The sequence below is a fragment of the Etheostoma cragini genome, chromosome 6 (assembly GCF_013103735.1).
Source record: "Etheostoma cragini isolate CJK2018 chromosome 6, CSU_Ecrag_1.0, whole genome shotgun sequence".
Taxonomy (NCBI): Eukaryota; Metazoa; Chordata; class Actinopteri; order Perciformes; family Percidae; genus Etheostoma; species Etheostoma cragini.
In genome coordinates this window covers 10,227,970-10,238,793 of record NC_048412.1, presented here as the reverse complement: position 1 = coordinate 10,238,793, position 10,824 = coordinate 10,227,970, and the positions used below count along the sequence as shown (strand labels likewise).

At 41.5% G+C, this 10,824-nt stretch overlaps 1 protein-coding gene across 3 annotated transcripts in view; it reads right to left on the bottom strand.

The window, feature by feature from the left end:
- LOC117946024 (CUB and sushi domain-containing protein 3-like) overlaps positions 1-10,824 on the bottom strand; it is a 219,942-nt gene that overhangs the window by 123,910 nt on the left and 85,208 nt on the right. For all 3 annotated transcript variants that reach the window (XM_034873814.1, XM_034873812.1, XM_034873813.1), the window contains exons 21-26: positions 10,583-10,771; positions 9,807-9,976; positions 8,534-8,690; positions 6,363-6,554; positions 4,449-4,575; positions 2,846-3,048 (exon numbers count right to left, since the gene is read on the bottom strand). In XM_034873814.1, coding sequence (XP_034729705.1) covers positions 2,846-3,048; positions 4,449-4,575; positions 6,363-6,554; positions 8,534-8,690; positions 9,807-9,976; positions 10,583-10,771 — 1,038 coding nt within the window. The remainder of the gene's footprint in view (positions 1-2,845; positions 3,049-4,448; positions 4,576-6,362; positions 6,555-8,533; positions 8,691-9,806; positions 9,977-10,582; positions 10,772-10,824) is intronic.

The window sequence follows — 10,824 nt, the reverse complement described above, 5'->3', positions numbered from 1 at the left end:
GGAACGTTAAGAAAACTTTCCAATTAACCTACAGACAACCAAACTGCAACCAAAAAAAACCTTTAGGGAACGTTCCCAAAAACGAACGTTCCCAGAACGTTCTGGGAACCAGAAATTGTTAGCTGGGGGCTCTGCTAAAAAAAACACAACCTCGCCGTCCTTTTCCACCCGACCCAAATACCCACTTTGTTATCTTAAAATTACGGTAACAATCGCTAAACGCACTGCAAACTCACGGTCCACTCTTCACAATTTACAGCCCCCTCTCTTGGCTTAAAACAGCTCACCGCTGTCAGCTACGGCCGCTGAACACGTTACACATTGTTAACATCCGTGGCTCGCTTGCCCTCCGATAACGTCAGCAGTTAGCAGGGTTAGCATGGCGGTGTTGGCCAGGACCAATCAGGATCACTTTGCTGACTGTGTCTTAATTGTTTTACTTTACTTGGTACTCTAAGTTTATAATTCAATGTAAGTAGCTCCACGAATGTTGAAATGACATTAAATGGCGGTCCCTAGTAACTGTGATAAATTAGCCTACCTGTTCAGGAGAAAATTAGCCAACTCGGCCGCCCGCAAGGCAGCCTCTCAGGAATTAGCGTTACGTCACGCAACAAAGCACTGTGGCTAGCATTGTGTGCAATTAGCGCCATTTTAGTACACGCTTAATGGTTCCATGGTAAAACAATGAAAACCGGACCCAAACAGTAGCCTACGTTAAAAGTGGACATGTCCAGGCAAAAAGAGGACGTTCATTAAATAGGCTAAACAGTCGATTCTTCGCGGGGATACACACAGCTCCATCAGTCTACACCATAGACGGTCTATGGTCTACACAGGACCGCGGGGTAGCGTTCTCGTCACCTTGCGGGCTGTTAACAGAGAGCTTTTTATCTCGCTTTACAGTACCTAAAACTCCAGGCATTTACAGTTTTCACAAGCTACAATATTCAACACAGAATAATCATGTCCTGTGATCTAGACCTTTTACAGAAAGATTTCACTGGTAGTGTTTATCAATATCATAACAGCTGCAGCATTAGCAGTCATTACATTAATAAACACATACACGTCTCTGCCCAGGAACCTTTAAAGTTGGGGTCCACAATTCAAAAGATGCCACGATTTGATTTAGATTTTTAGTCTCACAATTGGACCACGACCACCTCCGACTAGGGGATCCTGAGAAGTTCCCAAGCCAGGTTGGAGATAATCCCTCCACCTAGTCCTGGGTCTTCCCCAAGGCCTCCTCTCAGCTGGACATGCCTGGAACACCTCCCAAGGGAGGCCCCCAGGAGGCATCCTTACCAGATGCCCGAACCACCTTAACTGGCTTCTTTTGACGCGAAGGAGCAGCGGCTCTATTCCGAGCTTCTCACGGATGACTGTGCTTCTTATCCTATCTCTAAAGAAGATGCCAGCCACCCTCCTTGGGAAACCCATTTTGGCTGCTTGTACCCTGGATTTTGTTCTTTTGGTGATGACCCAGCATTCATGACCATGGGTGAGGGTAGGAACGAAAACTGACCGGTAGATTGAGAGCTTTGCCTTCTGGCTCAGCGCTCTTTTCGTCACAACGGTGTCTCCAACCAAACTCCCGCTCCATTGTCCCCTCACTTGCAAACAACACCACAAGGTATTTAAACTCACTAGTTGTAGGGACTCATTCCCTACCTGAAGAAGGCACTCCATCGTTTTCCTGCTGAGAATCATGGCCTCAGATTTAGAGGTGTCTCATCCCAGCTGCTTCACACTCAGCTGCGAACTGATCCAGTGAGTGCTCAAGGTCACAGGCCGATGATGTCATCAGAACCACATCATGTGCAAGAAGCAGCGATGAGCTCCCCATCCCGGCAAACTGCAACCCCTCCCCACCGTGACTACGCCGACAACAAACAGGATTGGTGAAAAAGCGTGGCCCTGGCGGAGGCCAACCCTCACCTGAAAGGAGTCTGACTTACTGCCGAGAACGCGGGCGCAGCTCTCGCTTTGGTCATACAGGGATTGGATGGCCCTTAGAAGGGCCCCCCTTACACCATACTCCCGTAGCAACTCCCGCAGTATCTCCCGGGGGACCCGGTCACACACTTTCTCCAGATCCACAAAACACATGTAGACCGATTGGGCATATTCCCAGGCTCCCTCCAGGATTCTTGCGAGAGTAGAGATCTGATCCGTTGTTCCACGACCAGGACGGAATCCGCATTCTTCCTCTTCAACACGAGGTTTGACTATTGCCGAACCCTCCTTTCCAGGACCTTGGAGTAGACTTGACCAGGGAGGCTGAGAATTTTGATACCCCTGTAATTGGCACACACTCTCTGGTCCCCCTTTTTTGAAGAGGGGAACCACCACCCTGGTCTGCCACTCCCTAGGCACCGTCCCACAATGTACTTTTCCCATGTGATATTATAAACGCTATTACAAAACTTTGTTTTTTATTTTTATTTATATTTTTAAATAATTTGAATTGATTTTTGGAAGTGAAGTTTTACAGCTTAGGCCACTGGACATGGCTCCATGCTGTGTTTATGGTCCTGCTGAACCAATGGGAATAATGCTTTCAGAAATCTTGAAGGTGCGAATCATTTTTTTGCAGCTTCTCGCTCCAGCCATTTTGTGAACTCTCTTCCTGTAGGAGTTTGGTTAAAAGGCTCTGCATGACATAATCTAATGTGTCATAATTCCATTCTTAAGTCACACAGTACTTTCACGTACCTGTACATTTACCTACATATATGCCATGCAATGATGTTCTTCAACTCCTCAGATAGACTCTCACCAAAAGCAAACAAATAACAGTGAACATCCACAGTACATCAACTACTCAAAAGGAAATACTCACTTGAGAAGTCGATAGCAAAGCCAGACTTGGTGATATAAAAATCAGTCTCAAACTGTATAGTGACGATGTTGAGAGTGGAGTGGATCCCCTCAGGCAACAGCGAGCCGCTAACCTCCTTCAGAGCCATCTCGTTCTCTGGAGGCCCATCCCACACCTTGAGGATGTCGTGGGACGCCTCAGTGTCAAATGCAAGAAACTGGAGACTGGAAGAGGTGAACACAAGAATTTGTTATTATGGCTTAGTTTGGCCTAAGTTCAGTTTTGTCCATTTAAGTCTAGTCATTGCATTTAACAAATGATCAGAGATGAATTCAGCTTTTATGTCATTATACTCACTCATGTTTAGTTGAATTAATGATGCTTGTATTCACTTGCACAATGTTGCATTTCAAATTCAACAAAATGTTCTCAAGAAGGCAAGCAAAATGGTTGCCAAACTTGCTGAAAGATTAAGTTGAGTTCAAAAGCGAGATCTATCTCTAAACTGTGTCCGCATGCTTTTGGGTATTCCAGTTTAGTTTTGGCATCATCAATCAATTTCTGCCAAAGTTAGAAATAGGAGTGCACAAACTTATCTGGGATCTCATCAAGAGATGGCCTGAAGCAGCTCTTCTGACAAAGAATGTGTGGCTAACTTGATGAAATCATACCATGTTTACTTCGACCTCTAAGCCCAAATGGATTTTATTCCACAGTAATACTAGGAGCTCTCAACCAAAAAAATAATGCTTCCATGTCCCGGGAAAATCCCCCTGGGTCCTGTCAGTGTCTACAAAGTCCCTGCCCCAATCATAGTTAATGGATCTGCTGCAGGCTGGTTCTCTTGATGACATCTAGCTTTAGAGGAGAATTGTTCATGTTTAATATCTTAACTGAAGTTTGCAACATCTTAATCTCAATCTTTTAAAGTAAGGTTAGTTTGATTAATCATCTTATTTAATATGTATTTATATCAACTCATCTCTTAACTTCTAGGCAATGTCCTTGTGTATCAACTGTAGTCTTATTTAAGACTGAGTCTCCTACTGTGCTTTTGTTGATTTAAACGTATTCCTAATATATTAGTTTCTTTATAAAATAAAAAATGTAAGGCAAATTATCTATAGTTTTTTTCCGCACCATATTTCATGAGTAATGACGCTCAATGCAATTAGCATATTTTGATAAATTGTTGCACATCTTAAAGCTTCTTGTGTTTTCAGCTATTTTGGCTGATTAGACTCTGTATGTTCATGGGCATCGGAAAACCATTTTTGTCATCATTCACATCCCTTCCTGTGGGACTCAGAGGTGGGAAACTCGGGCTAGATTTTGCTAACAGTTTCCCATTTGGTGTCAAGTTTTTGACAACTGACGCTTGATGTAGACAACTTTGGTTTTAAGGAAATATTTCAATGGCAATAAACGGTTTATTGTGGACAAATGTCTCTGCCAAGAAACATACAGAAATAACATGTTTCAAATTATTCATAAATAGGCCTAAAAAACATCTTATCCGTGTCCTTTCCCGTTTTTTTGTCCTTTAGATAAAACAAACAAACACCTGACGATGTGTTGTTTGTCTGCTCACATAAGAAAACAGCAGCATAGCAGCTTGAGTTACCTGACAATGTTGCCAGAGTTGACCTGAATTGTCCAGGCGCACCTCAGGTTGTTGTCGTAGGGGAAGGGATACCCAGGGGAGAGGATACGCCCTGTGGACTCACCCTTGAAACTCCCACCACACTCCGCTGCAAGCATAGATTCAAATGAACACAAAATACATGAAAACCCCATAAATGGAAACGCACAAGAGGAAATTAGACACATACACACATGCAAATGCTCATATAGTATGTTGAAACCAAATACAGAAGAAATGCTTCCAAGCTGAGTCCAAGATCACTGAAGCTCAGAGTATACAACTAGGTCTAATGAGCAACAGTTCTGCTAAAAACTTTCTTATTCTAACAGGAAATGGGACTGCAAAAAGGACTTCCTGCCAGGGCAGGGATAGTGACAGATGCAAAACTTGTTTTGTCTCCAAGTAGGCTTCCTAATGATGCCATTAATTATCTTTAAAAAGACTATTTTAATAAAAAGAGACTATATAGGCTGGGCCTTGCGTTGCAGAGAGGACACCGTTACAAATGTTAATGATGGAAGGAATATCTTATCATCCAATCTATGTTGTCTCTTCCCCTGGTTATCGTCTTGCTATCTATATTACAGAACAAATGGCACTTCATTAATAGGAAAATTGCATTAAACCGCAACAGTGGTAGGCTATAATCAGTATCATAACACCGGGCAAATGTAAAAGTCCTTGATGGATGTGGAGCCAGGAAGTGGCCCTGGAGAAATAGCTGAAGATCTCATTTCACATTCAGCTCACAGATACAAAGCTTACTATTAATATTGACCATTTAGTGATCCAGCACTGTTAAACAGTTAATCAATTGACTGATTTAGTTCTTTTTATGATGGTATTGAACATGCCACAATGCCAGACTGAAGTCCTTCCACCAAAAAAAGGAACACATACACGTTTCATTGAAAAAGGCATCAGGACACGGTGGCATTTAAAGTGCAATTCTGCACACGTCAGGAATTTATAAATAATTTTTTACCCCAATCCATCACACCTAGACATCAAGAAACAGACACTGCCTCACAGCACCTTCCAGACTCTAGCAGCGTGCAGGTAATAGCTTTATCATTTCTCTGTCTCTCTCTCTCTCATGTTCTGAATATGAAAATACAGCAAAGACTGTACATCATGTCCATGACTCAATCTGATATGAATAATCTGATAATTACGCCTTTCCTTTTAGAAAAATGCTGATCAATGGCTGGTGGATTAAAACATTTAAATAACGCGGCTCATCACTTAAACAGTCAGAGCATCACAGTAAAGGTTCAATAGCAACTCCGATTGCTTCAGTATTGTGTCCTTAATGACTCTACACAGCCATATCTGCATAAAGAAAACACAGAGAGATCAATGAATCACAGTTAAATATCAAAGCTGTTTATATTCTCTTTCAAAATGACAAGCAACAAAGAATTCTTAGGATTAACACCCAGCTGAGCAATGTTGACAGTGGCCCTGGCCTGAATAATATAAGCTATTACAGAAAGAGAGAGATAGACAGAGAAAGGGACCAAAATGTTAGCCAAAGACAGCATACAGACATATGTAAATGTAAATGTGCTGTATTTATATAGCACTTTTCCAGTCTTAACAACTGCTCAAAGCGCTTTTACATCTACAGGAGACATTCACCATTCACACACATTCATACACTGTGGCCGGGGCTGCCGTACAAGGTGCCACCTGCTCATCAGATAAACATTCACACTCCGATGCGCAGCACCGGGGGCAACTCGGGGTTCAGTGTCTTGCCCAAGGGCACTTCGACAATGACTGCAGGGGCGGGGATCGAACCACCAACCTTCCAATTGGCAGGCAACCGCTCTACCACTGAGCCACAGCCGCCCCATAGGCAAAAAGGATTACATAGGCAGAAAGGATTACCTATACATGACGGCATGTGGTTGTCCCATGCCCTTCTCTCTCCAGTCATGCACTTGAGTATGCCACTGCCGTGCAGGGTGTAACCTTGGTCGCAGCCAAACATGATGGCACTTCCAGCAAAGTGACCCTGGTCACTGACTTTGAAGCCGAACTGCGGCACACCTGGGTCATCGCAGTGGGATAGCTCAAAGCCTGGACGTGTAAAATTGAGAGGCACAGGACAAAGAGAAAAAGGGGGAGAAGAATATGAATTGAAGAATGAACATGAAGACCACAAACACATACTGTACAAACACAGAACAGCTTGTCAGCATTTAAAACCAAGTACACTTGACAGCAGCCATTCTGTGAACCAATGTCATATTTCCATTTACCAGTATCTGTTTTGTAAAGAAGCATTGATTAAGCTTTGATAATTACTTTCCTGTTTAGGGCTGGTCTTACAGCCCCTTATACAACTTGCCAGTAAAGATTTCCTTTGGACGGACAGCACAATTAGATGTTCACAATTAATTGTTCAATTGTGTGTGGGCATTAACCAACAATTGAGAAACAGCCCATCCACTCGTAAAACTTTGGGGTAGAACAAATAAAAGAAAATCAACAAGCTACAAAGAAGAAAAGGTTGCAATAACTCTTTAGCTCACCATGTTTGATCTTGACCATTGTCGGTATATGTATTTCTATCTTTCAGGTACTAAATGCAAGTGCTCTGCTATGCAGCAACAGTGGCCGCACATAAACCCAGCAGTGCTGATTTATGCTCTCCTCTCACAGCGAGGTCCATGCCCGTGCCAGATGTTATGGTAGTATTACAAGTGTCATGCCCAGTATAAATCTCTAGCAGTGACTGCTCACATTTAGAAAATTACCTCCGCACTTTTAGTAGAAGAGTCATGAAAACATGATCAGATTTCATGTTCAGACAGGATTTAAGCTGCCCATATCACACCTTCTCCTTGCCCTCGTGCTGTTCATACACCAGTCAAACCTCTCCAAGTTAATAAGGCCTATTCATTCTGGTGAAAAGACCAAGTAAAGATTCCACTTTCAGATGGATAAAGGTTTACATTATGTCATTAACCGTGTGTGCACATCCATGGAAAATTCTAAAATTAAATCTAATTATGGGTAATTGGGTAACTCAAGGTACCTTGTAATTAAACCGCCATTTCTTCTGAACAAAATTTACCATTGATGGCAAATTATATAGTTGTTGTGAAAGACTCCACATCCCTGATTAATGTACATTTTATTATTACTTTTGCAAACCTGTCGGGTTTCAAAACCAAAACCACAAGTAATGCCAAACTGCACTCTATTGTAAAAGTGATGTATTTGAAGTGGAGTACAACTGTTTGTCCCACATTTGGTGAAATAATCCCAGACTGAAAATTACCAGTGTGGGTCTAGTAGCTGCAAGCTAGCTAAATACGTATTTATTTTTATACTACTCATCAAAAAAAAGCACTTGACCTGTTGCCTTTCTGACTATGTTGAATTCTACCTAAGAAAACCCACTAGTAGAGGAAAAGAATCCAAAGCTCAATTGCAGGTGAAACACAAAAACACTTTAAATTGGACAGCAAAATGCAGTGTCACCAAAACATTCTCTAACCACAGTAATAAATTAGAAACGGTTAGCAACAATACACAGTCAGCAACCAATTAGGGGTAGAAACAAAACCCATCTATTACTGGCCCACTTACAGCAATGACCCAAACTTTCAATACACACACGCAAACTGTATGAGGCACACACCATCTATAGTGCGTGCCAATCCACATTGCTAAAGCACACACAAACACAATGATTTCAAACAATGCCAACAGTAATTCACCTGTTTTAACAAGGTACAGTTAGGCAGGCAAGGACGCCAATTACAGGGGAGGAGAGCAAAGGAAAAGATGGAAATGGGATTAACATAGAGAGAGGAAGAGAAAGGATGGAAAGAATAAAGCTCATTTTCCTGCAGGAATGGAGCAGAAACAGCATGCCGTGTTTAATGGATACGCTGACAGAGCAAGACACAGTGAATCAGGGTGAGGGTCAATTACATTTTTTTCTTTAAATTCTGCTACTTGAGATTCCTGGCTCCTTAAGTGATGCTAAATTCAACCATTTGGGGAAAAAAGGCCTTCCTCCCCCATGGAAAAGAAATGTGACTTACTGTGGTATATGAGCCGGAACCCCGCTGCAGTCGCCTCCTGGTCAGAGTAAAATTCAAGCCACAGATAGTTGGAGGTGCTGGTAAGAGACAGACCTTGCATCAACGTGCCTGTGTATGTCCCAAGGAGTGGGGCTGCACCGTCTTTTCCATCATACACCTGATCAGAGACACAGAAAAAGAACATGATGGCGAGCTTTGCTGCTCATGGAGTATGAAACACCCACAAAAAAGTAGAATGAAAATATTAAGAATTAAATATTAATACTGAAGAAAGAGAGCCACAATTAAAAAAGAAGATATTAGTACTGTTTATTATCTGTATTATTTGGCACATATATTGCAAAACCAATGTCCTAAATGAGCAGGGAAAATTGGAGCGAGAAAAAGAGAAAAAGACTATTTTGAAGGTTTGAAGGAATAATTGTTCTTTTTTACTTTAAGCCATTTATTTCACCAATTGTCCTGAGTAAATACCAATTATCAACTAAATATTATATACAACTTAAAATGAATTTAAAAGCAGCACAATCTCTAAGCAAAGAGTAAAGAATGGAAATTATTTGTTGAAGAAGAACCTATTTAAAATCCTTTGAATCTCCAGCAGTACTGTATACCTAATATTTTATGATTTAAATCTTGGAAATAATAAATAAAAATACAAAGCTCTGGGCTCCTTCTTTGAAATGTTAGTGGGGCCCTCTGTCTTGTTTTTCTCCTTCACGTCAATCAGCTCTCTAAGCATGTCTTTTCACATTTTAGATGTTCACAAGATCACTAAGTACAAGAGATTACTGTCAACAAAACTCCATTAGTAGAAACACTGATAGCAGTCTACAATGCCATGTTAATTGGAGCATTAGACAAGACATCTGCATACCAAAAAGAGTGCATTCCAGCTGTGAAGTGGGGACTACATAGTCATTTGCATCATATTTGTGGTGCTTACCAAAACTGTTAAAATGCCTTTGAGCAAAGAAATGAATCCCTTCCTTCCCAAAAGGATAATGCTGCTGCTGCCGTTTGACCTTTGCTCTGACTACCAAAGGCAAAACAATTCTGCATTCTCTCTGGTACTTTGCACAAAATCCCTTTACTGGTTTCCCATGGTGTGCATAATTAAAAAAGAGCACCAGGACCTGCCTCATATACATAAACATTAATTATACTATGCCACTAATTGATTTGATCTAGTTCTTAACTGAAGCCCTGTGTTTATTTGTTGGTTATCTATCTATCTATTTCTGTCAACAAAGCAACATTATTGTGTCTTTACCTTGATGATGTCACCTTGTGCAAGTTGAAAGGTGCTGGCAGTGATGTTGATACCTTTGCCTGTTTGGACCTGAATGCTATACACACATTCGTGGCTGTTGTCATAGTCCATTGGATAGTTTGGTGATAAAAGGACTCCCTCATTGTTGGAGACTGTCGATCCACACTCCGCTGCAAGTTTATAAAAAAAAAAACACAGACAATAATAATTCATTTATTTGTTTTCCTTTAAAACAAGAGCATGTCCACTTTAAAACACATTACCAATGTTTGCTATTTGTTGACATGCAGTATTATCATGTAAAATTTGTGTTATCATCATAGAAGTCCTTTCCCAACACAGGGCTAAACGGGTGTGACAGAAACAAGATTGTACAAAAACATGTTAGGCGCTCCAACACAGGGTGTGATGGAACTAGTTTAAATGACACAATGCCTCTGATATCAAATGACTGGATCTCTGGAGTCAGACCTTGACTTTGCAAGTAATGTAAGTGAGCTTCACTGGGACAAACTCCTCTCCCTTAACCTGCCCTTGAAGAATCCTTCAGTGGAAAAGAGATCTCCAAGGATAGTTTTAACCTGCAGTAGCAGCTCACATAAGTATTAATTACAGGTCTGAGCTTTAAATTATACTCTACTTTGTAAATCTATTTCCACTAAGTTCTTGAATATCTAATAAAACGTTTATTTAAAACATGACATTGTCTTACAAAGAGGAAAGTGTGTAAAACACAAACAGGAAAGAAAACGTAATAAAAGCAGCTGACCACGTACCCACACACCTTGGCAGAGGGGCACTCCACATACGACGGCCACCTCCCAAGCACCCAATCTCCCTCGCCCCCTGTAGACGATATCCTGTGTTGCAGTAGAATGCCAGTGTGTCACCAATGCCAAACCTGGAGCCTGTGTGCCAGCCAAACTGTGGCGTTCCAGGGTCCTGACAGGGTTCTAGATCATACTCTGGAAACAAGATAGCCAAAAGAAATCAGTTGCAACAGATAAAAATGCCTTCT